Source organism: Aureobasidium pullulans, assembly GCF_000721785.1.
Source record: "Aureobasidium pullulans EXF-150 unplaced genomic scaffold scaffold_17, whole genome shotgun sequence".
Taxonomy (NCBI): Eukaryota; Fungi; Ascomycota; class Dothideomycetes; order Dothideales; family Saccotheciaceae; genus Aureobasidium; species Aureobasidium pullulans.
The window spans coordinates 291,852-319,847 of record NW_021941037.1 but is presented as its reverse complement, the minus strand read 5'-3'; the positions used below and the strand labels follow the sequence as shown (position 1 = coordinate 319,847).

At 50.6% G+C, this 27,996-nt stretch overlaps 14 protein-coding genes across 14 annotated transcripts; 4 read left to right on the top strand and 10 right to left on the bottom strand.

Moving 5' to 3' along the window:
* Positions 1 to 943: 943 nt before the first annotated feature.
* M438DRAFT_70153 (uncharacterized protein) lies at positions 944 to 1,690 on the bottom strand. Its single transcript, XM_029910268.1, has one exon. It carries the CDS (start codon positions 1,473 to 1,475, stop codon positions 975 to 977), a length of 501 nt encoding a protein of 166 aa, XP_029757960.1. The 5' UTR covers positions 1,476 to 1,690; the 3' UTR covers positions 944 to 974.
* A 607-nt stretch (positions 1,691 to 2,297) lies between these two features.
* Positions 2,298 to 2,747, bottom strand: M438DRAFT_337742 (uncharacterized protein; the record flags this gene model as incomplete). Its single annotated transcript, XM_029904031.1, has 1 exon — positions 2,298 to 2,747. The coding sequence occupies one exon, from the start codon at positions 2,745 to 2,747 to the stop codon at positions 2,298 to 2,300; it is 450 nt and encodes a 149-aa protein (XP_029757959.1).
* A 1,026-nt stretch (positions 2,748 to 3,773) lies between these two features.
* M438DRAFT_70149 (uncharacterized protein) lies at positions 3,774 to 4,524 on the bottom strand. Its single transcript, XM_029910267.1, has 2 exons — positions 4,089 to 4,524; positions 3,774 to 4,027 (listed from the first exon to the last, which is right to left on the bottom strand). Exons 1-2 carry the CDS (start codon positions 4,271 to 4,273, stop codon positions 3,862 to 3,864), a joined length of 351 nt encoding a protein of 116 aa, XP_029757958.1. The 5' UTR covers positions 4,274 to 4,524; the 3' UTR covers positions 3,774 to 3,861.
* A 135-nt stretch (positions 4,525 to 4,659) lies between these two features.
* M438DRAFT_302005 (uncharacterized protein) lies at positions 4,660 to 6,126 on the bottom strand (the record flags this gene model as incomplete). Its single annotated transcript, XM_029902115.1, has 2 exons — positions 4,660 to 5,936; positions 5,992 to 6,126. The coding sequence occupies 2 exons, from the start codon at positions 6,124 to 6,126 to the stop codon at positions 4,707 to 4,709; spliced, it is 1,365 nt and encodes a 454-aa protein (XP_029757957.1). The 3' UTR covers positions 4,660 to 4,706.
* Positions 6,127 to 6,310: 184 nt separating this feature from the next.
* Positions 6,311 to 7,648, bottom strand: M438DRAFT_347851 (3-oxo-5-alpha-steroid 4-dehydrogenase). The gene is made up of 2 exons (XM_029905998.1): positions 7,151 to 7,648; positions 6,311 to 7,094 (listed from the first exon to the last, which is right to left on the bottom strand). Exons 1-2 carry the CDS (start codon positions 7,433 to 7,435, stop codon positions 6,516 to 6,518), a joined length of 864 nt encoding a protein of 287 aa, XP_029757956.1. The 5' UTR covers positions 7,436 to 7,648; the 3' UTR covers positions 6,311 to 6,515.
* A 984-nt stretch (positions 7,649 to 8,632) lies between these two features.
* M438DRAFT_279236 (uncharacterized protein) lies at positions 8,633 to 11,016 on the bottom strand (the record flags this gene model as incomplete). The annotated part of the gene is made up of 5 exons (XM_029901073.1): positions 8,633 to 9,150; positions 9,200 to 9,429; positions 9,478 to 9,793; positions 9,848 to 10,823; positions 10,882 to 11,016. 5 exons carry the CDS (start codon positions 11,014 to 11,016, stop codon positions 8,633 to 8,635), a joined length of 2,175 nt encoding a protein of 724 aa, XP_029757955.1.
* Positions 11,017 to 13,368: 2,352 nt separating this feature from the next.
* Positions 13,369 to 15,950, bottom strand: M438DRAFT_376596 (BRO1-domain-containing protein; the record flags this gene model as incomplete). Its single annotated transcript, XM_029908674.1, has 4 exons — positions 13,369 to 15,614; positions 15,645 to 15,833; positions 15,864 to 15,889; positions 15,943 to 15,950. The coding sequence occupies 4 exons, from the start codon at positions 15,948 to 15,950 to the stop codon at positions 13,369 to 13,371; spliced, it is 2,469 nt and encodes an 822-aa protein (XP_029757954.1).
* A 395-nt stretch (positions 15,951 to 16,345) lies between these two features.
* M438DRAFT_323953 (heavy metal transport/detoxification protein) lies at positions 16,346 to 16,716 on the top strand (the record flags this gene model as incomplete). The annotated part of the gene is made up of 2 exons (XM_029903034.1): positions 16,346 to 16,511; positions 16,565 to 16,716. The coding sequence occupies exons 1-2, from the start codon at positions 16,424 to 16,426 to the stop codon at positions 16,714 to 16,716; spliced, it is 240 nt and encodes a 79-aa protein (XP_029757953.1). The 5' UTR covers positions 16,346 to 16,423.
* Positions 16,717 to 16,765: 49 nt separating this feature from the next.
* Positions 16,766 to 18,329, bottom strand: M438DRAFT_347848 (putative nonspecific lipid-transfer protein, mitochondrial precursor). Its single transcript, XM_029905997.1, has one exon. The coding sequence runs from the start codon at positions 18,192 to 18,194 to the stop codon at positions 16,818 to 16,820; it is 1,377 nt and encodes a 458-aa protein (XP_029757952.1). The 5' UTR covers positions 18,195 to 18,329; the 3' UTR covers positions 16,766 to 16,817.
* Positions 18,330 to 18,505: 176 nt separating this feature from the next.
* Positions 18,506 to 20,056, top strand: M438DRAFT_301991 (calcium-dependent phosphotriesterase). Its single transcript, XM_029902114.1, has 2 exons — positions 18,506 to 18,699; positions 18,769 to 20,056. Exon 2 carries the CDS (start codon positions 18,809 to 18,811, stop codon positions 19,925 to 19,927), a length of 1,119 nt encoding a protein of 372 aa, XP_029757951.1. The 5' UTR covers positions 18,506 to 18,699; positions 18,769 to 18,808; the 3' UTR covers positions 19,928 to 20,056.
* A 687-nt stretch (positions 20,057 to 20,743) lies between these two features.
* M438DRAFT_279075 (MSF1-domain-containing protein) lies at positions 20,744 to 21,373 on the bottom strand (the record flags this gene model as incomplete). The annotated part of the gene is made up of 2 exons (XM_029901054.1): positions 20,744 to 21,163; positions 21,221 to 21,373. The coding sequence occupies 2 exons, from the start codon at positions 21,371 to 21,373 to the stop codon at positions 20,744 to 20,746; spliced, it is 573 nt and encodes a 190-aa protein (XP_029757950.1).
* Positions 21,374 to 22,181: 808 nt separating this feature from the next.
* On the bottom strand, positions 22,182 to 24,019 carry M438DRAFT_279161 (MFS general substrate transporter; the record flags this gene model as incomplete). The annotated part of the gene is made up of 2 exons (XM_029901066.1): positions 22,182 to 23,648; positions 23,699 to 24,019. 2 exons carry the CDS (start codon positions 24,017 to 24,019, stop codon positions 22,182 to 22,184), a joined length of 1,788 nt encoding a protein of 595 aa, XP_029757949.1.
* A 273-nt stretch (positions 24,020 to 24,292) lies between these two features.
* M438DRAFT_399043 (snare protein syntaxin-like protein 18/UFE1) lies at positions 24,293 to 25,814 on the top strand. Its single transcript, XM_029909395.1, has 3 exons — positions 24,293 to 24,466; positions 24,519 to 25,204; positions 25,261 to 25,814. Exons 1-3 carry the CDS (start codon positions 24,347 to 24,349, stop codon positions 25,499 to 25,501), a joined length of 1,047 nt encoding a protein of 348 aa, XP_029757948.1. The 5' UTR covers positions 24,293 to 24,346; the 3' UTR covers positions 25,502 to 25,814.
* Positions 25,815 to 25,978: 164 nt separating this feature from the next.
* Positions 25,979 to 27,458, top strand: M438DRAFT_279163 (aspartate aminotransferase; the record flags this gene model as incomplete). The annotated part of the gene is made up of 3 exons (XM_029901068.1): positions 25,979 to 26,227; positions 26,326 to 27,331; positions 27,382 to 27,458. The coding sequence occupies 3 exons, from the start codon at positions 25,979 to 25,981 to the stop codon at positions 27,456 to 27,458; spliced, it is 1,332 nt and encodes a 443-aa protein (XP_029757947.1).
* Positions 27,459 to 27,996: the final 538 nt, after the last annotated feature.

The window sequence follows — 27,996 nt, the reverse complement described above, 5'->3', positions numbered from 1 at the left end:
AAGGACATCAGCAATCTGGGAACAGAAAGACCAAATGCTGAACATGTCCTCCTCTTTTCCTTGGCCTGTGGCTCACGACCTTACCAGCTGAAATCATGATGCAAGACCTACAATTTGAGAGCATCAATGGGGGAAGAATGAAGATGCGAACCAAGAACTTCGACTCCTACCCTTGCAATCTCCACAAGGATGCCATCAGAGATACAGATTGAAATGTCATGTCGACACGATGATTGGCAGAAATCGAGCGGCAGACGTCTAAGAGGTCGATTCTCCATCCTCGATGGGTTTTAAGGTTGGTGCCTGCACGGGATGGGATCGAACGTGGTGGAGTTTTTGGTGAAGCATCCATCAGCCAAGGCGACAGGTCCGTCCCGGCTGAGAGGTTTGGCATAGTCAATGATCATCGGCGGTGCCTGTCACGACCCATGACCTCGGTCTTGATCGATCCTGTAAGTGACAGGGTCTGGGAATCGGAAATGCCATGGAAATGGTCAGTTCGTGGCGGCTTCCAAGCCGCTCTTGATACAGTTGCAGCAGTTCACGGTACGGAGTACTTGTACAGGCTGAATGTCGGCGCTTCTATTCTTTCAGAGACTTGGTTGGATTTATGCATCGATGACATTCAGATTCAGTCGGATTCGAAGAAGACCGGTTGAGGCTGACAAGGATATGGAGTGGAAGGAATGCGTGACCCTAGGATGGTTAGAGTGGTGGATAAGGGCAAGTCATGGCAGGGACGGGATGACGTTCGAGATGCAGGAGATCCCAGATTGCCGAACGCCTTCGACTTTCCGATCTCATTCTGTCCGAACACAACACCTCAGCTTCGGCCTTGTCAAAGATGGTTTCTGTCACTTGGAACTGCGACAGGACGTCTTGTTGAAGACAAATTTACCATGTGCGAATTAGGATCATAAACGCGCGGTCCGTTCCCGCGAAACCTCTGTCAAAACGCGTCGACAACGCGAAACTCAAAAAGCAACCACGCGGCCAATGTTTCCCACCAAAGTGTTGATGACATCCACCAGAGTTTGAACATTCACTCCAGATAGAGCCGGACAACCGAGCGACATGGTCCTAGACCACTTCTTATCTGTATACACTACAAACCGGCATGCTCGAGATTGCTGTGAATACTTCGACTCGGTGTCGCTACGGCTTGCGCAACATACATTGAACGACTTCACTGCTGGTTGAAAGAATGCCTTTTTTTCGACCGGAGACGCCGGAATTACTCGCAAAAGCGGGCCTCTAGCCGACAAGTACACACCTCGGTCTACTTCGTGGTAAACATGAGACTCGCTGCAATGTGCCATCTTCAAACAACCTACCGCTGGGATGCTACACAATCTCGACATGCGACTGACCCCCTTAGGCAGGCCTTCTCTGCTGCCTTTTGAATATGATTTCAGCATCTCAATTGCTATTCCGTCTTGCAAACACTGCCAACACAGTGAACGATTGCTTGACATTGATCTCCAGCTTAGTCATTGCCGTTGAGCCTGCAGATGGCTTGGTCAGCTATCACTCCGCGCTCTCGATTGTGGTTCCAAAATATCTGCAATGGCTATTGAGACACGGCTTTAGCGTCACAGCATTGCGAAAGGGCTGCTTACAGCGTGACAATTCACAACTTGTTTTCTAAAGTCTGGAGAAGTTCTTGGTACAAGATTGGACAATGGACAAAGGACATTTCTAGCGCCGTTTTCTATTTTATACCTCTCTTTACTCTGTTCGCTAACTTTTCCGCACCGTGTTGCATTCGCAAAGGTACTCGAGAGCAACCAAGCGTGTCTTGCGACTCTAACGTAATCCGAACTTGACTTCAGACAGCATGATTCGATCAAAGATCTTGACTGGAGGAATCGTCCAAAATCGTTTCACTGCCTGAATTCTGTTGTTCGCATGACAAAGAAATCTTTTCGGCGTCGATCTCTTTCCACGCATTCTGCCTCGTCTCAAGGAGGAAACGGTTCCTCGTTGTCTATCTGCAGGATAATTCTTTCTATCTCTCAGAGGCCCTTCTCTTCCCTAGTCGATCCTGCCTTGACAGACGATGGGCTCCGACCTAGAACGCAAACAAGGTAGGAGCAAGCAGGATAATTCCCACCCGCCGCTCATGGGACGTCGCAGTCGTGATGGCTATGTTTTGATCTGCAATTCGCAATAGGCCGACCGGTATGCGAGACTAACAAGACTATTATCAATAGTCATTGGTGTTCACCATCGCATCGGGTCGTCGTCTTCTTATGCCATCCTTTTGTGTGTTGGTGAATCAGCAAGCCTGCAATTTTTCACGGCTCATCCAAGCTCCCATACAACTCCTGCAGAAAATTCTCCAACTCCTTTGTCGAAGGTTGATTGATTTCTACCTCTTCTGTCGGTGTCCAGAAGCGATCTTCGACGACTTCCTCGACATTGGTATCGCGACGAATTTGCTCGACTGCGTCTTCAGAAAGTCCGGTGACGATGTACGACTTTGCAATGTCAATCCATTCCCAGTCGTCGTCTGTGGCTGGATCCAGATGTAGGTTTTCTTGGATGTATGAGCGGTGTGCGTCTGGATTGTAGTCGTTGTGGAGAGCGATGATGTATTGGCCTTTTATCCTTTCGTTGTCGTAGGCTTTGTGTAGGGGTGCAAGGTAGGTTGTTTGCATTTGATGATTTGATGAGTCCGCATACGCGACTACTGGGCGGACGATTGCGAACAATGCCAGGGTGATGATGGGTTTCCAGAGATGCATGGTAGTGATGATGTGGAGTGGTAGGTGATGGATGGGAAATGCGTGTGGCCGGTTTCGGTAGCTATCGACTTTTATCTATCGAAGATTGACAACACGTTTTTTCCTAACATATTTAGCCATCCATGTATATTTTCGAGCCAACACTGGGTAAGGCTGCATCTGGACATGGGTTAACTTTTGCTCACAGGCCTGATGGATGCCTAATTCTCATTGATTCTCTGAACGCCGAGCAGTCACCGAACAACATTCATTGTTCAGTGTTCCTATTGGACTCAATTGCCACGCCAAACAATTACACTGGTGTTTCTGGATGTTCTACGAGACTCGCATGTGCCGTTGAGGCCGTGTGGTGAGGGTTGGAAGACTTGTTTGGCAATTCTCCAGGATGTCACTACGACGAGCGATTGAGCCACATGTCTTCTTTCAGGGCTTGAATTTGACTTCCAAAAGTCCTATCCTGGCAACCATATCACATTTGACTGCTAATCCACGATTTTCACTTCCTCTCATTTTCGGTCGCTCGAATAACTGGGTCCGGGTGCCACCCTCAACAAGCATTTTCACTCGTCAATCATTGATTACAGCATCAACACTGGTGCTATGTAAGTAGCAACTCGGGGAAAATAGATCTTCAATACCTAGAAATATGACGGTATCATCAATCTCGGAATATCACAACGAATGGTGGATAAATGGAACAAAAACGATTCTGGAATTCGCAAATTCAGAACATGTCAGAGAAACCAAACAACTGACAGACAGCCTTTCCCCACGAACGAATAAACTGTCAACTTACTCAAAACCTCAAACAAGTGTGTCTATTACTCCGGAAGATATCTTCTAGCACCCCCTGATCAGTCACCGACAACACTTCGACATCTCGGTGACCTCTCCGTCTGCTCCACGTCCTATCCTTAGATTGTGTACTTTATAATTTAACCCAGCTATTTGCTTCACACAATATCGCCGCTTTAGCTCATCTGGGAGAGCGCCAGACTGAAGTAAACTTCTGTCCTTCTTGTTGTCCGCAACAAGAGTATTCTGGAGGCACTGTGTTCGATCCACAGAAGCGGCATTTGTTTTTTGTTTGCCCATAGCCTAGACCTCCCATCTTTTATTCGGCTTGCGATTGAGTAGCAGAAGGTTTGGTGGTTGGGGTTGTGCCGTAGGTGCGAAAATTCTCTACGTGCTTGCCTTTTTCATTCTCTGCCGACTGTGCTGTGCTGTGCTGTTCTTTTGTGGAGAGGCTTCGAAGGGGTTGAGGTTTCTCTCGGCTGTACCTGCTAGAAATCTCAACTCTCCATGACGGATTATGAAGTGCAGCAACTTCTACGTCCGTACACGAAGATTGGAGCGGTAAATCTGCAATAGATCACCAAACAACCATCACAACAGGAAGGTGTCATTGGAAAAGAAGAAGATACGAGTACGAGACAAAGACAAAAGAGAAAAACAAAGCGATGTAACGTGCAAGCAAGGATTGACATGGTCCGGCTTTTGAGCAGGCTGAGAGGTTTGCAACTCATGAGCCGGACCAAATTTTGCTAGACAAAAGCTCTTGAAGTACGGAGAGATGCACGAGATATCCAGTAGTGACCTGGCAATTGAGGAAATGGCACTCGTGAACAGTGCCCACCCTCCAAGTCAGAAGGAGCAATGACCGCAGGTCCTGCATCCCTCATCTTTTGGAGAAAAATTTCCACACCAAAAATACAACTCTGCCGGAATGACCACCCAACATGACCACTAGCAAAACAAGATGCTTGATAGGATGGATGGCAGGCAAAAGGATGGAGTAGCTGGGAATCGAACCCAGAACCTTCTCCACTCAGTAATGCTGTGAACAGCAATGCTAAGAAGATGTCATACCACTAGACCACAACCCCATTTGATGAAGAAAAAGTCTTCGTGAAGCCTTATGATTCCCAACGCTCGCCAGCTCTTGCACTTCCACATCACTCAAACCATCAATTGCAAAACCCCTTCATCCTCTTTATACCTCTCCAAAGCAATCTCTCTCCAGTCTTCCCACTCCAACTCACCATAACCACCCACACACCTCCTCAACCCCTCAAATAACCCTTTAAACCCTTCCCAATCAGTGTACATATCATACCCACAACAAAACTCAAAGAACCGTCTCTTCCTCCCACCTCTAACACTTTCCGCCAACTCTATTCCGCCTTTCCTCTCCAGTGCGTCTGCAAAATAAGATTCCGCCAAAGAAATAGCAGGGTCACCTGCGTAGAATCCTCCGAGGTCGAGGAGGACGAGGGGGGAATTGAAGGAGAGAGCGCAAGGGGCGGAAAACGCCCATTCCCAATCTATAATACCCGTGATGGTGTAGTTATCATCTACGAGTACATGGTCTCCCTTGTCATCCGCATGGTTGAGATACATTTTTTCGTTTTCCTCTTCCACCGGCCAAACTCGCTCTGTCAAGTCGAGAAGAAACCGATGGATGAGATATGCGTCCAGAGGGTGATGGGTGTAAAGTTGATGCGTCAGAATTTGGTCGAGGATATTGTGGAGGTAGCCGATGTAGTATTCTTGCATACTGGTAAAGGGACCAAGAGCGTGTATTGCGCCGTCAGTAACGTCACTGAATTCTTCTCTGGCAATGGGGCCAATATGCTCATCTCCTGGTCGGTTGAAAGAGCCGATCTTGTCCAGTGGGTGTTTGGATAGCTCGATCGCATGATCGGCTAGTTGATCAATGATACGGTGCTTTTGGTCTTCGGTTGCTCGTGCCCAGTCGAGAGGTTTTCCAGGAAGCTTTTCGATGAGCATGTATCCGACGCCCACATTATTGCCTTCGTCTGTTTCCAAGGCGTACCCCAGTAATCTGGGAGTGGGCACATTGACAATTTCCAAGAATTGGAGGGTTGCGATTTCACTGAGGATGATGTAGTCGCGAACAACAGGTGGCGGTGAAGTGGCATTTGAACGTCTGATGCGAGCGAGCCATGTAACTCCATCTTGGAACTCGACGTTTACATGAATGTTTATACCACCCATTACTTCATGTTTGGTCTGTCTATCGAAGCGGAGAGGACTAGCGTGACAAAGTATGCCTGGACGAAGAGCCATGGCATGGGTTTCCAGTGCGGCGTAATTGATCTTCTGGCCTAATGTCTCGATTTCTTCTTGTTCTGCATTGGCATAAGCTGGATAGTAGTCTTCCTCATCCTGGACAATCGTAAGCTGGGGCCGACTGTGCGATGCTGATGCGAAAAGGACGAACGTCAAGGGTTGGGCACTTATGGAAGGTTGGTTTGAGGTGCTCGTAGCAGAGATGTCGATTGCAGATGGTACAATCACCAGTCACCCGTACTGAGGGATTGTGACAGTCCTCGATACTACAATGCCATGATGGCATGTTGTTGAGTGGGAGAAGGTAAGAGAAGATCAAACGGGTGACACTTTGGACAAGAGTCGAAAAGTTGAAGATGGTGCTAAGCGCCCTCCTGCAGTTCAAGACCTACCAACAACGCCGAGACGCGCCCTTGCTGCAGGCTGTCTCTAAGGTGGTTCGCACGGATGGACGTGTAGCCGAGACAAGATTCATGATTGGATGTAACCGATTAGTATTCTCATTGCTATGTAATATTAGAGTAATCATGAGTTGGACGCCGACTCCTCGCGTGCCAGTCATTATGAGCATTTGCAGACATTGCATCGTCTCCATTTGCGTCTCAGCAGATGCATCCGTATTGTGTCGAATCAAACCAGACCAGATCAGACCAGATCAGACCAGCTCAGATCAGATCAGATTAAGCCAGGAATGACAGCCTTACGGTTGCCAACCCTATCCTTGCCAAACTTTTGAATATACCAACGTCTACCCTGCAGAGCTCTCGGCAACATGGTGCTAATCTCATTGAACAAGAAAGCTCTAGCCGGAGTACAAGCCAAACCTCCAATCATCCAGAAGCCCAACCACTCAAACCACTCACAGAGGTAGTGAGGGAAGAGCACGTAATGGAAGAGACCATTCTTGGGCATCATGTACAGTTTCTGCACACCTTCGATAGGCTTGTTGTCCTTCTTTGCTTGCTCTTTCTGGCGGCGTAGGGCGGAACGGCGGATCTCGCGGAGGTCGTCGTCGTGGAAGATGTTGCCGAGGAGAGACCAGCCCCAGACGACGAGGCCGGCTTGGATCCAGTAGAGGCGACCAGCCCAGTCGTGGGCGGTGGTGGGGCCGTAGCCAGCGAGCCAGCCTGATAGACAGAGGGAGTTGGTCAGGTTGAAGGCTAGGGCGGAGACGAAAACGAGAGGGTGGATGGGCGACATGCTTGGGTTGAGGACGAGCGGGGACAGGATTGCGCGGTAGAAGTAGTGGGCAGACTGTGCAAGTCGTGTCAGCTATGCGTGTCGATGGTAGAGGAAGATGACAGTCATACGTAGAGACCAGCCATGGTCCAATTGACCCAGGGCAGAGGACCCAGACCGAGCTCACTGGGCAGCGTCTTCATGTTGTAAAGCAACGTGATGAAGCCTGGCGCTTCCATGATAGCCCACGCCCATTTTCCAGGGAGGTTGAAACGCGACTCAATCGACGTCTTTCCCTGAGGATAGAAGTCGATGAGCCATTGGATACCAGTAACGACAGGGAAGAACTGCCAGAGATTGTTGATCAAGACCCAATTCTCGCGCGAAGGCGGAAGCAATCCTGGAACGAGCACCATTTCTGATCTTGACAGTGGTTTTGATTGTGGCTACTATGACAAGTCGCCGTCTTCTGTGAGCGCGTCGCTGTCACGCTCTCGAAATGCTCTCACGTCTCGTGAGCTTTTGGATGTCGTCATCGACCGGCAGCTTCGGTGCAACAGGTGCAACCTCCTGATTTCCTGAATCCCTCCATATCGCGCCGTTTCACTACTTTCACTCGAGAATTCAAGGTGGCACTTTCTTGTTGAGATGGCTGATGATTTCGTTGGAAGAAAGAAACAACACGGCAATTCCACATCCTGTTCTCGGCCTTCCTTCCATCGCCAATTGTTGCTTGCATCTGAAACAACCCACCTCTGTATCAAGAATGCCCAGCTTTCTGCACTCGGCATCCGAGTCCCGAGCTTTCCCTGGTGACATTCCGGTCTTCTTCGGTCGGACTTATGCCCAGAATACCGCCTCTATCCACAATCCACTTTTTGTCCACGAAGATCTTCACCTCGAGTCATGAAAAAGGTGTTGTTGACTTTTCCTTGGCCCAATCCACTCCCTTGGCAGGGCCTTCGGGTAAGGCGAACCCGGGTGCTGCTCTTCCGAATCATATGTCGATCCTTTTTCTTGCCCTCGTGAACCTTGTTCCGATGGCCAAGCTTATCATCTTCCCTGTACGGCATACGCTGGCTGGAACGGCATGTCGTGCAGATCTCTTGCTGACAGAGCCCAGATGCCTGGTATTGACAACGAGGCAATCGACTTTCTAACCGATGCTACTGTTGCAATTGGAATTGCTGATGATCAGTCATCAAGAGGGACGATCATTTGGAAGCAATGCAAGCGAAGGGTCATCAAATCGATCTTGTGATGGATGTGGGAAGCACGTATCAAAAGATGATGGTGGTAAATATAGACTGCTTTTTTGCTTCTCGTGACGGGTCGTCGTCTATGTAGTTGTAATTAGGTCGCTGTATGTATGTACAAGAATATGATTGCATGGATCACGTCTATTCGTTTCCTCAGCCATTGCCATGAGTCTCAGAAATATCATCTGCTCCCAACGTGCAACATGCTGCGTCCGCATTACTAGCCATCATGGAAGATGAGCTACGCCTTTGGTCTAGTGGAGAATGTTGAATCCACCTTTCGTTCTCCTGTGGTGCCACTGATGGCGGTGGTTGCGTGACCGTGTCTGGTCAAAAGACAGGTACGCCGGATAGTCATTGAGGTGGTTGGTATGCCTGATATCCAAAAGCGGTCTGATGGTCGACATTCATCATTCCGAAATCTCCAGGTGGTAGTTGTATGTGCATGGGAGCCGACATTTGTTGTGATGGGAAAGTTGTCCACATGTTCGACTGTGCTTGAACTGGTGTTGTGTTCATGGGTGTCGAGTGCATGCTGTGTTGTGATGTTGAGCCCAGAGATGACTGGCTAGGTGTGGGCAGGATCGGCATGTTATGCGGAGCGAAAGATGGCTCAAACATGCTTCCAGAATCGTGTCTGAGGTTGTTGGACGGAGGGGCGACTAGTGATTCCATAGACTCATTACTGAGTGTAGCTTGAGTAAAGAACAACGACATGTTCGGCATTGCTTGATCGGGTTCTGGAGATCGGAAGGGGGCTAGATTGGCAGTTCCTTCGGGCAATCGAATACCCCACTGGTTTGCGAGTCTGTTGATGACCTCGAGGCAGCACGAAGCATACCGGTGGTTCACCGACATAGTGTCCAAGTCCTCTAATATGGGGTTAGCATACAGCCAATAAGAAGCTGAGGATAGACTTACGCATTGCTTGAGTGAGTTGCATTGCTGCGCCCTGAGAAGGGAGGTTCATGAGATGGACTGTGCTGGCCGACAGAAGTATGGGGCTAACGGCTAGTGATGTTCGCCTCAATCCATACATTCCGCGGAGCGCATTCATAAGTTTGGAGATTTCGGTCGCACAGTAGGTCGCTAGTTCGCGGGGATAGAGCCCGATGTCTGAGAGGTCCAGTTTCATAAACGGTCGGAATAGACTACGATCGATCAGCCAAATCCCAAGGATAGGTCTTGGTAGTACTTACTGTAGCACACACTGGTGGTAGTACATGTGGAGGACAATGACGTGAGGCATTGCTGTGTTCTGGAGCTGGAACATGTCCGGCAGCTCACTGTACCATTGTTGATATTGGTTGTATGCTGATGCCAATCGTCGAGGCGTGAATCTTTCTCTAGGTGCGTACAAATTAAGGTTGATATCGTTGATCAACTCGGCGAGCTTGCTTTGGTGACTGTGGAATAAGAGACACTTCATGGGCTGCACAGCGCTGGGGCTAACGGGCAAGTTGGCGTCTTCGTACGGTTGCCAGAACAGTGCGTCCAGTTTCTCCGAGTTCAAGGCTGTAAACATGTCAGAATCAGGGTACAAAATCGTTCGAGGTCTCAAGAACCTACGTTTATCGATCTCGATCGCGTTCTTGGGGATTGAAGAAATCCTGCCTAGGGCAAGACAACAGATCATCTCACAGTTGAAAACACCCCAGAATGTCAGCTTCCGGATGTCAATCTCGCTAGACCGCAAGTTGGGCTCTCCTGCGGTGGTATCGGCCAAATGGAGACCCATTTCCAGTGCTAGGCGTACGGCACGCCCACAGAGGCGATAGCTGATGTGGTCGCGGCCTGCAGAGCCTTCTCTTACTGCCATTACCGCCATGGCTTGTACTGCAGTCAAGTCTGCCGCACCAATATTCTCGGCATGTCTCTGTGCTTCGCTGAAGAAGTAGTCCCCTCCTCGGTCGCGTGCCGCAGGTCGATCAGAGTACTGACAAGCAACTGAAAGCACTGCATTGACGAGCATCGCGCTGCAGTACTTGGTTGAGCCTCGCGCCATGTCCCTCAAGAAGTGGTCCTTCGAAAAGAAGCAGAAGAACGGATGACTCCAGGAGAAGTACAAGTTGAGCAAATGGTCCACGAATTCAGCGTCTTGCGGTATGCGGAACCAGGATGATGACCCTTCTGCTGCCGCACTCTGGTTCCCTGGCTTATGCCACTCCCCTTCAATCGGGCTTCGAGAGGATTCATTCCGCGTTGAAGGAGCTTGTGTGTGGAACGTGGCACCTGGAGTTCCTGATGGACCAGACAGGTCGGTATCTAGTGTTCGTAACTTTTCTGTGTCTCCAGCATTGATGGCCTCAGCCAGGGAGTCGAGTCGCTCGCCTCGGCGGAGACTGTGGAAGAGCGCAGTGGCCTCGTGTTCCGGTAGAGCACACAACGAGTTGATGACCACGTCGAGTGCTGTGTTCTTGTTTTGTAGTGATGCTATATCTTTTCGAAGTGCTCCTTTGCGACGATGGTCTGTGTCTTGGTCGTAGCTGCAGTCCGTGCGGTAGACCGCTAAGCACGTAGAACAGGAAGGGAGTCCTCCATCACACTGTAAGAAGGGCAGGTTAGTGAGAGCATTCTTTCAGACACATTGCGATGCAACGGACCTTGCTCTTGCGCTTGCGACAGGGTATACACGCAGAGGAAACGGCTTTTCGCTTTGCGGATTTCGGAGGTGCCATACTGGCCGAACCTTCTCGCGAACCTTGTTCATCCTTGGGGAGAATTGTTCTTGGGGGCATTACAAGTCAATGGTGAAATGTGAAGAGAAAGCAGAACAGTGTTGAGAGTGGAATTTCAGAAGGGCAGGCAATCAACTTGTGTAAAGGGAGAGGTTAGGTAAGCTTGAAAGAGAAAAGTTAAAGAGAGCAGATGGCAGGAAAGGTAAATTGACAGAAGGAAGGCGCGACGGTGAGTTTATGGAGACGCAACTGACTTCGGTCAACGACGATGAATAAGAGGAGACGGATGCTAAGACTGTGGGAATAAGAGTGTAGGTGTAAAGGCTTGGCCGTGGTTTAGTAATGGCATACGGACGAACAGCATGAGAAGCTCCAGACGAGCAAAATTGCACATCATCCACAAGATGCCACCAGGCGCACGATCGTCTGTGACAAATATGGACATGAAAGATGGGACAGTCTCGAAGGGCACGCAACGTTCTCTCTTGGCACGTAGCAGTAGTAAAACCAGCGTCCGGGCGCAAACACAGTTGATGGATGCACCTTGGCATATCCCGAGTTCGACTTGGGCTGCCATGGAAAAGTTGGGGACGCAGGCCTAAGGTTGTGGTGTTAGCGGTGCCTAGGCCGAGTCATTGCTATTCCAGAGCGCCGAGGTTGCCGGTTTGCAGGTGTCAAGAAACAGGAACGAAAGATTGACCCGCTTGGCGTGCTGAAGATCCGCCGACTCTTCCATCTTAACTCCGCTACGAAGGTCCGTATGATATGGTTCTTCGAAACTTCTGGGCATCGCCGGAGACGCAACAGCGAAAACTACGTTACTGGATCCGAGTGACGCAAATCATGACTGCGATTTGCGCTCGGGTGTCGGCGCGCCGCCATCTCAAGCCACCCGGTCCTAGCGTTCAAGGCTTGTTTGAGTTCAGGTTCAGAACTGAGCCTGGGGGAACAGGTCTCGCCTGGGCCATTCTTGCTTGCGTTCCTGCTGCGACACAATCGCCTTATCAATGTCACTACCATCGGTACTCTTTCCTGCCCCTGCAGCGACTGCGCCTTCCTGGAGCCCCTCATAGTGCTCGAGAACTTGATTAATAACCACATGTTCGCCCAGTACTTGTCAAAGAGGGACTTTTTTGGAGACTTTGGTGGGCCGTTGGCCGGTAGAGAAGCCTAGTCCCGGCAGGCGAAATGCTTCGATAGGTCGTGATTTAGCTGGGCCAAGCAGTCACCTTGTCCACGAGTCGGAGTCCGTCTTCCTCCACTGTGGCTTGAGCCTTGGCCTTACAGAGCCCTCTCGCTGTAATAATTGCAACTCTGGTATAGATTCTAACTCTTCCGAAGAGAGGGGTATGTCTTGCGACGCATCTTGTCCGCATCTCACCCGGGGCGGAGAAACAGATGGTGGTTCACGCAGAAATGCAATCTGATATACAGCGATCTCCCGTTCATGTTCGAGGTCGCCTGGATCTGATGGACTGTAAAGGCATAGGGATCATCTCGCGTGACTTGTGTATGATGTGCTCTGCCTACGTATCTTCGTACCTTGCGTTCATCATGAATCAGAGGAATGACTTTTGAAAGTTACTTTGACTTTTCAAGCCTTGGCTGGTCACTGACCTCCATAAAAGCTTTGCGCCGCGTAGAGTAAAGTCCCCTGTTTAGCGTGACTGCCACTTGCGTTTCTCGTGGAAGTCAGAGCATAATCACTGGGGCGGAGTCGTATTTCCACTGCCATGCATTGAGGCGTGGTCTTTGATACCGAGCCCTGACAACGAAGAATAGACGAGAAGAAGACAAAATTTCAATGTGCTGATGACCTTTGACCTGCCATTGGCAGCACACAAAGATGAATTGATCTCTGATAGAGACGCACGGAGCGCGCGCCGTTGCAAGGGCAAGACTACCCGAAGCCATGACCCAAGACCTCGGTAAAACGTCACTTCAGATTTTTGGTAACTAGCCCGGAGATAGAGCGCTGAGACGATGTACCGTCGTTGATTCTCCTCGATGTCGCAACTAGCCGGCGCCCCATACCAAGAAGGATTCAGCTAGGGTCTTCTCATCCATCTCCAGCTTATACCAAGCTTTTGGTTCTCGAATGAATCCGGCGGCTCAAGATAGTCGTGGTTATCTCCCACCTGCGAGTGAAGACAAGTGGAGTCTGATCGGTACTTCAAGTACCTTCCTAAGAGCGGAGCATGATCAAACCATAGAATGACTCGCTGGTTAAGGGCTTGTCAACCTGCAATGTAAGAGCCTCAAGCCCTTGTCTCAACATACGTGTACCAGGGGCTACCGGATTCCTCCGCATGCACAACATACCCCCTTAGTGGATGCTTTTCGCTCAACTCCGGGAGTAGTTGCCTTTTCCAACGCTCTGACCTGTCCCGAAACAACATCCGGAAAATGCACCTACCTGAACTGGATGTTCTGTGTGCTTGGGTCCCATCTGTTGTCGCGTGTTTTATTAGAACTACCATCATTGGTTGCTGCAGCTGCCATGGGAGATGCCGCAGCGCTGGATCCTCCAAACCGAATACCCATTTCCGGCGTCCACATACCCGGAGTAGGCGACGTAGCCGCCGCTACAGAGGGAGGTGCGACGTTGGCTCTGGTTGGTAAGGGCGCTGCCAGCGGCGGCCCTGTCCGTGGCGTTCCACGGGGCTGTTGTTGATTCAACAACGTCTCTTGCTGCTTCTGTTGGCGCAGGTTGGTGTGGTTGGCGTTCTGCAAACTCATCTGAGCCATGGAGGTGCTAACGTCGTTCTCGAGGGCTGAAGCTTCAGCGCGTCGTTGATAGACAAAATTGCGGCAGTCGTCGCGGAAGCGTGTGACTATGCTGGCAAGGTCGTTGTAAAATTTGCGACCAGTCTCAAGGTTTGAGATAATCTCCTTGTACGCGAGGTATGCATTTTCCAGATTCTGCAAAGCTTGTTCGCGGTCTTTTGTAGAAGTGTCTCCTTTTCTGGCAACATTGAACGAATTGTTTGCTTGTTGAACACGTTCAAGCAGATCATCCTGTTCGGTCTTTTCTTCGTTGATTTCGTTGCGGTCGGCGGCGTATCTCTCGAGTCGTTGATCGAAAAAGCTTTCGAATTGAATTGCCTCGAGTGTCTGCATTGGATACTCTCTTTCGAGTCGAGCAGCTTCGCGAAGCAAGTCGGCGTTGACATCGTCGGACTTGGCCTTTGCCCGAACATTTTCGATCTTCCGCTTGCGACGGTTCTCGAAACGGGCGATATCATTGAGCACAGCACGGAGAGTGTTGGCCTCGCGCTCGACCTTGGTAGTCATCGTTGCACGTCGACTGCTTGGAACGTAATCCTCGAGATCACGGTCTGTTCCGGCAAGCAGGCGAATCAAGGCCTCGTTGTCCTTCAATTTCTTTTGGACAAGCTTGTCGCTGTTAGCTGCTTGCTTGAGGTATCCGTCGATCTCCGTGACTTGAGAGTAAAGCTTTCGTGATGCCTCGTTTGAGGGCGGTCTAGCCCATCTGTCTGTCCCGAATTTTCGTCGCGCGGCATCGTCCTCGGCTGATTCTGAGCGGAGCATCTCAACACCTTCCTGATAAGTGGCGCGGTCACTGTTCTTCAGTTTCTCTGTGTCTGCCATGGCACCATGAAGTCGGTAGATACCATTCATTTGTCGGACCTCCTCAGCATGGCTGGCCACACTCGGAGGAAGACCAAGTGGTTTTTCCAGCGCCTGCAACGATCCAGGGAGACCAATAGACTTCAACAAATCGTGTATTCTCACGGTAAGATCCTCGAGCTCGTGTACGATTGTGTTGTTTACTAGTCGATCTCTCCTGTCCACATAGATGCTTGCTGCGACGTGGACTGAATATGGTACCAGCTTCGAGAAGAGCGGTTTGCCGAGTTCCCCGTGGTCTCCTAGCATGGTCAATGGTTCCGAGACTTCCTTAGGCACCCTGGCAGTCACCATGCTCGCTCTGTCAAGCGTTCTAAGCTCCGACTTAGGCGGCACGGGTAAAAGATAGATCATGTCGTTGTCTTTCTCGGCTCTCTTCAGGTCTTCTGAGACTCTTGTCTTAAGGCCATTCAGGTCGTCTTGTACAGCCTTGTTGACATATTTGGCCTCGCGCAGAGCCTCATCAGCGCATTTGAGACTGTCGCGCAGACGAGCAACCTCCTCGCCGTATTTTCTCTTCTCCAGACAGTCACAGGCGGCACGGTATTGGGCAGCAGCAGCAAAGTGGTGGTGCTTAGCGTTCATATGGTGAATCCATTCGCTGCTGACGGAATCGCTCTTAATGCCCCAATCACCGGCCTCGTTGTAGAAGTCGCTGACCTTAGCAGCGAGTTTTGCAATGCTGGCATCTTTGAGACCATCCTTGACGGCTTTTTGCCAGAAGCATTCCTGAGCTTGAGCGAGCATAAGATATTCTAGACTTTCAAGTGTAGAGGTGTCCATGTCTTCTGGAGGAGCAGTCCTCATATCTGGGACAATGGTCGTTTTCAGATGAGAGATGACACCGGCAGACAGGCAGAAGTAGTTGCAGGCAGCTTTCAGGCCATCTCCAGTGCTTCTGTTGGAGGACATGGCCAGTTGCGAGTACATGGCGGCCAGGTTGAAGAGGATGTTGGCGAGCTCAAAGCGGATGTTGTCTTGAGACAAGGGTCGCTGGGTGTTGTAGCCTAGCGCAGGATACCAGATGAACTCCAGACCGATGTCGACGGGGAACTTTGCGCCCATCCAGACCAGTTGGGCAGCATACTGCTGAATCTTGCGGACACCGCTGGTGTGAGGTTCGAGGGCGTGGACAGCAGCATGTCGGAGGTGGTCTATGTGCTCGAGGTCGGTGGTGAACATGTCCGGATGTTGGTCATATTTGGTCGAGATGTAGCGCTTGATTGCTTCGGCGATGGACACATTGTGCGTCCGACGGAACGGGAGGTGTAGAATGTTGCTCCTGTCTATGTCAGTCATGAGTGAGCTATGGCGCGACTGAGCAGAGCAGCATACGAAGCCATGGCGCAAGCGAAGGTCTAGGAGGTCGTGATGCTGTAACGCGCAAAAGATCAAAAGTGCCTTTGACTGTTGATGCGAAACGTCATGCGGGAGACTGTGGCTCAGCTTCAGAAGTGTGGCTTCTGCGGCGGCGTCTTGGTTCATCGAATACCTTGCATACCATGAGACATGCCACTCTTTGCCATCAAGGTGTCTATACCGATGATTGATTTAGTTTCTCCTATCACAAGGGCAACAGAAACACATTGCCAGTGATACTCTGATAGAATGAAGTGGCATCACGAATGGCCAAACGGGAGGGCCTGGAACATGTAATCAAGCTCTTGGCGCCTTCCTATCCAATGTCCGAAACACCAGCACGCCATCCCCTCCTTCCCCATCTTACACTTGCTGACATTCCTCTTTCCTGTACCTGTTCCTTCCATCTTCAACTCCTCTCTACCTGTAAAGCGTCTCAAAACACAAATACATCAACATGTCGGACCATACATACAACTTCAACATCACCATGACCTGCGGCGGTTGTTCCGGCGCTGTTGAGCGTGTCCTCAAGAAGCTCGACGGTGTGTATCTACCTCCGAATACTACCAAGACAATCTACTGACGAGTCTCCCAGGTGTCAAGTCATTCGACGTTTCCCTCGACAGCCAAACAGCAAAGGTCGTGACCGAACCTTCCCTCGACTACAACACAGTGCTTGAGAAGATCAAGAAGACCGGCAAGAAAGTCAACTCGGGAGAGGCTGACGGTCAGCCTCAAGCCGTCTAAAGCAACACGATGCATCGGGAATCATGGAGTCGCATACAATTTGCTTGCATTACTGTCAAGAAAGAAACATAAACCGTGGGCAGGTCCCATCTTTCCCTTCCTCAGAATCGCGCCTCCACCTTTCGCTCCGTGTCTGCCAGCGCCCAGTCACTCCTGTGTTGCTTGCTGCGGACCCGGTTCACCTGGTCCTTGCTGAAACCCTTGGCTTCAACAGCAGGGTTGTATCCGAGTCCGTTCTTCTGTCCGACCGTCTGCGAGTCCATCGACTCGCTTGCCTTGCCATCCGCTCGCTTGTATACAGTAACTACCACAGCACCACCCAAGCCAAGGTTGTGCTGCAATGCTGCTGTCGTGCCCTTCACCAGTCGGTTGTTGGCCCAGCCACGCAGATGCCATACCAGCTCTGCACACTGTGCAATACCTGTTGCTCCGAGGGGATGACCCTTGGAAATGAGTCCACCCGATGGGTTGATCACCATCTTTCCGCCGTAAGTTATGTCTCCTTTGCGCACCATCTCATGTGCCTTGCCGTGCTCGCTCAACCCGAGTGCATCAATCACAATCATTTCGTTGGCCGAGAAGCAATCGTGAAGTTCGCACACCTTGACTTCCGAAATGGAGACGCCTGCTTCTGACAGAGCGACCTTGGCTGCATTCTTTGTCATCTCGTACCCCATCAGATCGATGCTGCTGCGCGAAAACAGCGAAGTTGCATCGGTAGCAAGACACTGTCCAGCGATGAGGATGGCTTGTTCTCTGAGGTGTGGTCGAGCGTTCAAGAAGTCTTCAGAAACCAGAACTGCAGCCGCACCACCATCCGAAGTAGGGCAGCATTGAAGTTTCGTCAAAGGTTCGTGGATTGATGTCGAGTCCATGACTTGCTGCAGAGTGTATTCATCCTGGAATTGAGAGTAAGGGTTACGCTTCGAATGCTCGTGGTTGACTCTTGCAATCTCGGCAAAGTCCTCCTTCTTTGCTCCGTACTTCTCCATATACTCTCTTCCAGCATTGCCGAACATTTGAGCAGCACCGGGGGCGTTTGTGATCCCTCTAGTCGCCTTCATCATGTCGACAGTGGTGCCGGTAGGATTGGTACGGTCCTGGAAGAAACTTTGCAGAGAGCCTGGGAACATCTTCTCGAACCCGACTACGAGGACACAGTCGGCAGCTCCATTAGCAACCATGGTGCGGCCAAGGTTGAGACCTGTAGAGCCAGTGCTGCAGTTGTTGTTGACATTGTAGATGGGGATTTGTGTCATGCCGAACTGGTAGAAGACGCGTTGACCGCAGGTGCTGTCACCATAGCAGTAACATGCTATGCCTTGCTCTACATCGTCATAGTTGATCTGAGCATCTAGCATGGCTTTGACACCGGCTTCGAACCCTAGCTCTGTGTAGTCGACTTTGCCTCTGGGCTTGATAAATTTGGTCATGCCGACGCCCAGGACGTAGCATGGTGCTCTTGTCTTCTTGCCCATGATGCTGGTTTTGTTTGTTACTGATCGAATTCGATGGTTTGTGAATGTCGCTGTTGGCTTGTAACAACTATATGGTACGATTCTATTAGACAGGGAAACGACCCTTGACCATCCAGGTAGCGGTTACACAGCGGGGCATAGCAATGCGGAGACGATGCGGAGAGAGCTCGCACATGCCGAGGTTCCATTCATCCTCACAACTACATCCGCGGCATCTTGACTTGGTATGAAGATCGGTCTATACAGATGGACATGAATTGATCAAATCGTATTCAATTAGTTAGTGGTACGGATTTTTGTAACGCAGCCAAATTGGGAGTTCCGTTCTATACAGGCTGAAGAGACACACGGTGAGAAGTGCGATGAAGCTTCTGGGCAGTAGCCGAGAGCAGAAGCCGACATCAATTGAGCCTCAGGAGGATCAAAACTCACTGGTGCCATCTTCATAGACCAACTCATCGTTAGTAACCCTATGACCTGTACAGAGTGTAGACTACTTATTCATGTAAGTGGCTATTCACGAGACGTTCCTAATATCCCACGGCATCAGCAGAAGTTAAGTGTGACCACTTAGATATCATTCCACGACCTCAACCTCGAGAATAGCACCCACCATGTCAGGAGAACTCCCAACAGACACCCACAAGCCGGAGAACCCATCCGAGAAACCCATGCAACTCCAGACCGACACCATCACCGTCGACCTCAAACGCATGGCCACAGATCTCAACTACGGAAAACAGCTGTCCCGAGGAAAAGGCTTCCGCATCTACAACGAAGCCTTTACCAAAATCCTCGGCGATGACCCTTCAATCACTCAGGTCCAAAGCCGTGATTATCAGTTCGCTCATGAAGCAGGCGTGTACATCAAATCCACCAACCGCGTCTACTTTACCGCAAACTTCCAAACCTGCGACCCCATCGCTCTCTACTCGGTCGATGCCTCTACCCTCGAAGTGTCCGATGACGATTTCTCAGGCGTAGTCCAAGCAAACGGCGCATGCAACTACAAAGACAAAATCCTATACTGTTGTCAAGGCTCCAAAACCTCTCCATCCGCTCTAGTGCTCGTGGACCCATCCACCTCCACCTCAGAAGCACTGATAACCAATTTCCAAGGCCGCGCTTTCAACAGCATAAACGATGTGATAATCCACCACGCGAACGACGACATATGGTTCACAGACCCGACCTACGGCTACGAACAAGCTTTCCGGCCCACCCCCGACTTACCCTCTCAAATCTACCGCTATAAGCCTTCCACTGGGGAGGTTTGGTGTGTGGCCGATGGTTTCGCACAATGCAATGGGTTGTGCTTTTCTCCCGACTATGCCACCCTCTACGTCACTGATACCGGCGCCTGTCAAGCGCATTCGGGCCCGGGCGACGGGCATAATTTTTCCATGAACCCGAGGCTGCCGGCTACGATATATGAATACGATGTCGTTGAGCATGGCACCAAGCTTGCCAACAGGAGGGTTTTCGCATACTGTGATAATGGGGTGCCTGATGGGATCAAATGTGACGAGGCGGGGAATGTGTATTCGGGGTGTGGGGATGGAGTGCACGTGTGGGATAAGCAGGGGACGTTGATTGGGAAAGTTGTGGTTGGTGGTTGCGTGGCTAATTTCTGTTTTTCGAGGGAGGGGATGTGGATGTTTGGGGAGGAGGAGTTGTATTTGTGTAAGCTTGGTGGTGTCAAGGGGGCGTTGGTTGGGATTGAGTGTGAGTGAGGTATGAAGGGAGAGTTTTGGAGGTAGAAGGAACTAAGGAAATTGAACAAAGGCTGAGTGTGCGGATTGTCCTTTTTTGTCCCACCCATCATGAAGCGCCTTCTTGGGAGTAGTGTCTAAAAATCATCCATGCATGGTACTTGTTACCAAACAATTGAAATGCTTTGTACAGATGGCTTTAGAACGCCTCGATCCTGATATTCGAGCTCTGATCTGTGATCCATGTCAAGCTCGCGCAGCTTCAGTGAAGTTGTCAGCAACTTGCGGTAGTATAGTGATTGGTTCCTCCTCAGCAAACGCCCTTTGGAAAGACAAGCAGTCACTGGGTCAGCATTCCTCATGCGGCGGAAAAATCGCCGATGAGGGGGCATTTTAGGCAACACTAGCAATGCAGACGTGGAAGCGTAGGGATATTTCAATCGTATGTATGGTATTGATACAACATTAACACCATCTATACTTGGATAGAAGAGGGTGGATATTATCGCTGATAGAAAATGACAGAGCGGAGCAAAACCTCTAGCCTCCCATCTAGATATCCCTTCTAGAAAACAACAAAAAACAGAACTTTTTAAAGCATCGGAGACCTCGTGTCGTGCGTGTGGTGGTATATGGAAAAAAAGAAAGAGAGAATGCAAGCCAGCCAACAACCCTAGTTTTGTGCGGAGAGGATAATGTCTATCCTGTGATGAGAAGAAAAACGCCATGAAACACCAATCGCTGGAACGCAGGACGGGGTGAGAAATCGTCGAAGAATAACGGCAGAGCAGTGATGAGAGAGAAAGAGTCGCAAGTCAACAGTCGAGAGTGGCACGCTTATGCGGCGATGGCAAGGCGCTGGCGTTCTCTTTCCATGGCAAAGACCTTTCTGCTCATCTCGAGCACGGCCTCGAAGCCTTCGCGACCCTTGACGGCGTTTTGCTTGAAGCGCTCGACAGTGAACTCCTCAATACTGTTCTTGATCCTTTGCCAGCCGCCGCAGAAGGCGGTGATCTGGGCGGATTGCTGGAAGATTGTGCGAGAGTTGGGGCCGGCGGGAGAGGGGCGGTATACGACGGTTTCGCGGACGGAGAGGAGGTCGTTGAAGGTCATGTTCATGCTGCACATGGTAACCTTCTTGGCCGAGGGGTCGACGTAGGAGGTTTCGTAGACTTGCGAGACTTCGGCGCCAGGAAGGAAGGAGCTGAGCCACTTAGGAGCGGATTGCTGGCAAGTGATGAGACGTTCAGTGCGGAGCTGGGATGATGGTTAGTCACTGGACGTGAGGGTGAAATAATTAGAAAGGAAACTCACGATGCCGGTGGTCGGGTCAACATGACGCGAAATAGTGTCGACGGCGATAACGTGAGTGGTCTTGTCGTTCCATGGGCAGTACTTGCGCCAGTTTGCAGTCGAGACCTCCTCCCATGAGTAGTCGAACTCGTGTTGCGACTCGAAGAACTTCATTGTTGCGAAGAGGGACTGGTTGGCGGAGAAGACGGAGTTGGGTCGAGAGTGTGGAAGATATACGGGAGTGCGGACTGGTAGCCGGCGGACGGGAGAGAGCGTTGGGGCCTTTTGTTGATCCCTTGGTCCTTGATTTTTTGCTTGTAGTTTGCGAAAGCGCTGGCAAGTAGCGACGGAATACGGAATACGGAATAATAGCAGATGTCGCGTGAGCAGAAAAGAGTGTCTTCCACAAGTGTCGTGTGCTTCGTTACTGAAGGGAGAGAGTGAGAGTCAAGCAAAGAAAAGAGCGTTGCGAGTTTCGGTCTTTGTTGGCGCGCCGTGTGGCCAAAATTCTTCCTTCATGATTCAACCCGCGCCTCGTTTTTGACGATCCTCTCCGGTTTTCTACACGTCTGGACGCGCCCATTCTTCTTCAATTTCGTCCCCTTACTCGCACAACTTTCTATTTTTCGCTGGCTTACCATCGCACTTGAGCCTTACACACGCGCACCTACAAGGTGATACCCGACATTCAATCATCCGGCATCCCAGTGAGATAATTCTCACCTTCAAGAGCCTGCTCGACTGTTGTGGCCGTTTCTAGTTTTTTGCATGTGAAGATGGTCCACGCTTCTATCCCCTTAGCTCCCTACTCTCTCCGAAACTCTAAAGTTTAGCCGGAGAGATCTGAAACTCTGCTCCGCCGATTGGACAACCATTTCAAGGACGAGTGGAGCTATACCACCGACCATCAAGGTGTGATAGAAGGCTCGTGTGTCTATGTGTTGATTCGTCATTAAGGCCACCCAGGTCCTGGCCTTGAAACTCAGACCTTGTCTCGTCCCTCAGCATGACTTTCGTACGCGTGTAACTCCTCGGCCTTTTCTTCTTGCTCGGCCTTCTGCTTCTTTGCCTGCTCTTCTTCTAGCCTTTGCGTTCTTGCATTCCTCCACCCTTGTCCGTATTTCTCAAGCACCCAGAGTATGGGCGAGAAGAGCATGACTACAGCTGCAATGAACGTGAAACACCATCCTCTGCCCATACTCTCAATCATGATGATAATGATGGCTGTTCCACCAGCACCCATAAAGCAGCGGACGAGGTTATTTGCCGCTGTCGCCGTCGAGGGGCTCAGCGGATACAGATCAATCAGCATGACACTATTGCAGTTGAAAGCTCCTGTCAAGCAGAGTCCGATGAAGAACAGCAACACCAAGGGTGCAGCCAGGTTGGTCTCTACGTGCATAACCCAACCATAGCACAATAAGGCTGCATCGCCGACAACAACAAGCGGCCACGTAACCTGAATGCGAGCCTTCTCTAGGGGAAAGTCCTTGAGATCAGTTGCTCGCTTCTTATCGACTGGGAAACCGTGCTTGAGGGCTAGACGGCGGAAGTTCCAATCAAGAGCTCTCCCTCCCAGAATTGGAGCGATCAAGCAGCCTATGCCAAATGGAATGAAACAAAGACCTATTTGGAGGTCATTGTAGTTGTAGATCATGCCGAAAAGATATGGCATGCTCGCCGTCACATCGTAGAAGGCTGTATACACCAAGGAGTTGTACAGCAACAAAAGTCCAGTATCCTTCTCGAAGACTATCTTGAGTGTCTTGAGCGGGTTGGGAATGCGCAGTTTGCGTGCCTTAGCCAGCCGGGCTTCCTCGAGACGGATGCTCTCACGAGTTACCGTGCGTGTCAAGGCTGGTGCTTTAGCAACCTTTCTCTCGTGGAGGTAGTTTATGAGCGATCGATTCCAGCTCTGAGGCTTGATTGATCCATTTCCAACCACATTGCGACCAGTTTCCGGAAACGCGATGAGGAACGGTACAAGGTAGCAGGCACTGAGGATGACCAGAAACCAAAAGATGGATCGCCAACCTAGAAATTGTGCCAGAATGCCGCCAAGAACTGGACCTAAAGCAGGGGCGACCATGGGACCGGATGTGACATAGCCCATGAACGTTCCCCTTTCAGCACTCGTTGCGATATCGGCCACAACACCACTTCCCAGAGCAATTGTTGCAGCACAGCCGGTGGCTTGCAGACATCTCAGGATGAGTAGCGAGGCATAGTCTTGACATAGTGCAATGCCTATGCAAGCACCGATGTAGATGACAAAGCACACAAAGTATGCCGGTCGTCTACCAGCCATGTCCGCCAAATCTCCCATGATAGTAGGCGCTATACCTTGAAAGATCATATATGTCGTCAAAGTCAGGTTGATTTGCGTGGAGGAGACATTGAAGTCTTTCGTGAGAGAATTCAAAGCAGGAAAATAGATATTTGCCGAGACCTGCGGATGTTAACAGAGCATTGTGAAAAGCAAGATGCTAGTCGGCTTACGGCAGAAAAGAAGCCCGCACAAGCTGTCAATAAGACGATGAATCTCTTTTGACTCGACGTGAATATAGTGTAAGGCGGTTCTGCGATACTCGCTTCAAGATCCCGTGTATCGTCTTCTCCTATGGACGAAGCAACTTGATCGTGTGAAGTCGAACGCGAGACATCATGTACTGATTCCGTTGCTTCGCCAATATAGTGCTGCTTATCATTTCGCTCGAGAGCTGTATTGTGGTTGGCTTCTGCTGAGACAGGGCTCGTAGATTCGCCTCCTTGAGTTTGCTCACGTCGAAGACTCTGATGAGTTTGTAGTGGAGAAGACATGTAGAGGTTTGGTATGGAGAAAAGAAGAGAGGAAGGAATTCGTTTTTACCTAGAGCCTTACCGTATGTGCCTATCTGTGCTTGCAAAGCAATGCTTCAATGCCGATTCCCGTGGTATTGCTATCAAAAGACGACTTATGATAGGGCAATGAGGCACGTCAGGCAGGTCACGAAGTCGCCGTCGCCGGTACCGGCGAGACAGACATGTTGCCGGAGCTTGCGCCAAGACAACGTCAGTCTGGGAAAGAGCTACGTAGGAAGTTCACATGCGACAAGCTGGTCAAAGAAGTTTAACATCAGCAACTTTGTCTATACACCCTAGGCGATCATGGCCGATATCACGGCAGTCTTCAACACAGCGCTCAAAGCTCACAACGCACCGCCAGTGACATCTCATCGTTATTCTATCGATCGGCTAGACGAGTTTCTCAAAGAAGCATACAGCATTGTAGGCGCGAGTCTCTTGTTGGAAGCCTACCCAACGACTGACATGGATACAGAATGCTCGCATAGCGGATCTCACTACGTACCTTCGTGCTATCAGACCTTCATACTTATCCACCGCTCCTGCACCTAGACGACCACAACGACAGAATTCCACGGACCTTAAAAGCACACAGGATACAGCACAACGGCACTTGTCCGATACGGAGCGAGCTGCAATTGATGCCGAGGCCAAGACAGTGTTGCGACAGTTGCATGCTGCTGTCGAACGTATAGGTCAGACCGAGCAAATCAGACAGGATACCGCATCGCATGTCGCGTTACGCAAGCGCAATCAGGGTGGACTAGGTGCCATTGGAAGATGGGCTGCTGGAGGAGCCGTTACCGCGAAGAGTGCAGAGGAAGAGCTAGAGGAGGCTAGGCAGAAGATGCTGAACGCACACCGGGAGGGTATCGTTTGGTATCTCCAGGCCAAGCTCAGAGAAACCGGTACTCTCCAAAGCACAATGATGGAGATCAGAATACAACGCGAAGTTGAGAAGAGCAAGAGCGTGCTATACAAGACCAAGGGCAGCAGCATTCCCTTCTCTCAAAGCTTCGATGCTGCTGTAGATTCGGAGAAACCAGCAGCGCAGGAGCAGGAGAGGGCACAGCCTCAGTTGAGTGATGAGCAGATGCAGCTCTTTGCGCAGGAGAACCAGGACATGATGAAGCATTATCAGGACACGCTAGATCAAGTCCGGTATGTTCTTGAGATTGGGCCAATTTCTAAAAACAGAATACTAACTGTGTGTACAGCACTGCGGAACGTTCTCTGATTGAGATTTCCGAACTACAGTCAACTCTTGTCACCAATCTCACAGAGCAAAACGAGCACATTGAGCAACTGGTGCAGGACTCATTCTTCACGACTGAAAATATTGGCAGGGGAAACAAAGAACTCAAGAAAGCGAGCGAACGGCCCAGCACAGCAAGGCTTTTGTTCCATGGAACGTGTGCTTTCTGTGCCTTCCTCGTCGTGTGGGATTTGATATTCTGAGATATTTCGAGGTAATCAACCTGAGCCGATGATAAGCGGCCTTGACCGGCAGTCTTCATATGTTCTGATAGTGCTACTATGAAGACCAGGCTTAGGTATCGAGACGATATCATTCGCTGAGCGATCGGCGTTTGGTCTGAAGGGTGCGGGTTAAAACCGGACCGATCGATCGAGGAGACGATGCCTCGGAACGTCTTGTGAGCACGAGAAGCGTGGGGATCCCGAGGTTGTCGATAGAGTACAAGCAATAAACATGCTGGCGTGATGCAGATACTATCAGCTCGCCTTTTGTCCTCGAAGTTCCTCTCTTCTGTGTAGAAAACGTCAAACAACATCTCATACTCAGCCGATCATCGGAATTTGACAAGGCTTCAGGCTGAGTTCGTGTATCACGCTGCCCGCCAAGGCCGATCCTGCGACTTGCCCGCCTTTCACTCCGCAAGACCCCGCCGGTGGTGTGCTTCCAAGGAGACAAAAATGGTTTCCACTTCGACTTCTTCAGACCCTCAATCTCGCCTCCAACAGATCACCTCCCACATGTCTACCACAAACACAATGAAGGCCTCATCGTTCGGCGCAAACATTGTGCCCCAGGCACCTGAAGATCCCCTGTTTGGATTGATGGCCGCCTTCCGCCGCGATACTGACCCAAAGAAGGTCGATCTTGGTATCGGAGCTTACAGAGACAACAACGCAAAGCCCTGGGTGTTACCCGTTGTAAAGAAGGTGCGCGCTTGATCTCTATATCTTTCTCAATCTACACAAAGATCAGGAGGGAGATGCAATGTATCCATAGTCACTCGAGGCTAATTATTTGTTTACAGGCCGATGACCTCCTTCGTCAAGATCCCAACCTCAATCACGAGTACCTACCTATTGCTGGTCTCGCCGACTTCACAACCGCATCTCAGAAGCTGATCTTCGGTGCCGATTCGCCCGCCCTCAAGGAGAAGCGTGTCGTTTCTCTGCAGACCATCTCAGGAACTGGAGCTGTCCACCTGGGCGCTGCTTTCCTGGCCAAGTTCTACAACCCTTCCAACTCAGAGGCCAAGACTATCTACGTCTCAAACCCTACGTGGGCCAACCACAACCAGATCTTCTCAAATGTCAAGCTCCCCATCAAGAACTACCCCTACTTCTCTGCTGAGACCAAGGGTCTTGACTTCAAGGGCATGGTCCAGACGATAGAGCAGGCCCCTGAGAGCAGTGTCATCCTGCTCCACGCTTGCGCACACAACCCCACAGGTGTCGACCCTACCCAAGATCAGTGGAAGGAGATTGCCTCGCTCATGAAGAGCAAGTCTCAGTTCCCCTTCTTCGACTGCGCATACCAAGGCTTTGCATCCGGTGATCTGAACAAGGATGCTTGGGCTATCCGTTACTTTGTCGAGCAGGGCTTCGAGATGTTCGTTGCCCAGAGTTACGCCAAGAACTTCGGTCTTTATGGCGAGCGTGCTGGTTGCTTCCACTTCGTCACCGGTCCTGCTTCTGAGGCTGCTGACACCGCTGTCCGTGTCGGCAGTCAGCTTGCTATCCTCCAGCGCTCTGAGATCAGCAACCCTCCTGCATACGGTGCCCGCATTGCGTCAGTCATTCTCAACGACGATAAGCTCTTTGCCGAGTGGGAGGAGAACCTCCGTGAGATGAGTGGTCGCATCATCTCGATGCGCAAGGCTCTCAAGGCCAAGCTTGACGAGCTGCAGACTCCTGGCAACTGGGACCACATCATCAACCAGATTGGTATGTTCAGTTTCACCGGCTTGACCGAGAAGCAGGTCTTGAAGATCAGAGCCGACGACCATGTTTACATGACCAAGAACGGCAGAATCAGTAAGTTTGACCCCAATCTTGACTCTCCAATACCTACTGACCTCGTATAGGCATGGCTGGCCTCAACACCAACAACGTCGAATACTTTGCCAAGGCTGTTGACAAGGTTGTCCGCGAGACTTCATAGACTCGTTGCCGCAAAAAAGGACAGGACCAGAGGCGTGATCCTGTCATGTAATCATGAAAGAACAGCATCGGTGGAGTAAGTGCATTTTGGGTACATCAACCTTGGGAATTTACCACTCAAGACATTCCTTCGGGAAAGGAATCAACATTACGTTCTGACGCAGGTCGAGTTTCTCGTCCATCGAACACATCAATACCAACTTTCACACTGCATCAGTGATCTGTTTTGGTCGAAGAATGGAGAAGATGGCTGGGGTCGGCAGTTGTGTTTCCAAGGACCGGGCCGAGAGTAGATCGGGGAGCCGCCGATGTCGTGAGTCGTGACTTGTCTCCGTAATCCATGTCTTCCGATTTGCCGCCAATTGAGAATCGCAACATTTTTTTCTATCCACGCACGCGTCGATTTGAACAGCATAAAAGATACTCAGACGCAGACGGCCCAGCGGATAATCTCACACTCGCTCCTCAGCACCAATCACGATCGATTGCTCCGACATCGTCCATATCCCCGCACTTGACAATCGGCGGACCCCGCCATC

Excerpts from the sequence above, each read along its gene's own strand:
- M438DRAFT_347851 (XM_029905998.1), bottom strand. The coding sequence starts at position 7,435 with ATGGTGCTCGTTCCAGGATTGCTTCCGCCTTCGCGCGAGAATTGGGTC. Across the intron at positions 7,095-7,150 it reads GGACCATGGCTGGTCTCTAC|TCTGCCCACTACTTCTACCG; the intron begins GTATGACTGTCA and ends CGACTTGCACAG.
- M438DRAFT_70149 (XM_029910267.1), bottom strand. The coding sequence starts at position 4,273 with ATGAGTTGCAAACCTCTCAGCCTGCTCAAAAGCCGGACCATGTCAATC. Across the intron at positions 4,028-4,088 it reads TTTACCGCTCCAATCTTCGT|GTACAGCCGAGAGAAACCTC; the intron begins GTACGGACGTAG and ends GATTTCTAGCAG.
- M438DRAFT_70153 (XM_029910268.1), bottom strand. The coding sequence starts at position 1,475 with ATGTCAAGCAATCGTTCACTGTGTTGGCAGTGTTTGCAAGACGGAATA.
- M438DRAFT_301991 (XM_029902114.1), top strand. The coding sequence starts at position 18,809 with ATGTCAGGAGAACTCCCAACAGACACCCACAAGCCGGAGAACCCATCC.
- M438DRAFT_347848 (XM_029905997.1), bottom strand. The coding sequence starts at position 18,194 with ATGGGCAAGAAGACAAGAGCACCATGCTACGTCCTGGGCGTCGGCATG.
- M438DRAFT_399043 (XM_029909395.1), top strand. The coding sequence starts at position 24,347 with ATGGCCGATATCACGGCAGTCTTCAACACAGCGCTCAAAGCTCACAAC. Across the intron at positions 24,467-24,518 it reads TCAAAGAAGCATACAGCATT|AATGCTCGCATAGCGGATCT; the intron begins GTAGGCGCGAGT and ends ACATGGATACAG. Across the intron at positions 25,205-25,260 it reads GACACGCTAGATCAAGTCCG|CACTGCGGAACGTTCTCTGA; the intron begins GTATGTTCTTGA and ends CTGTGTGTACAG.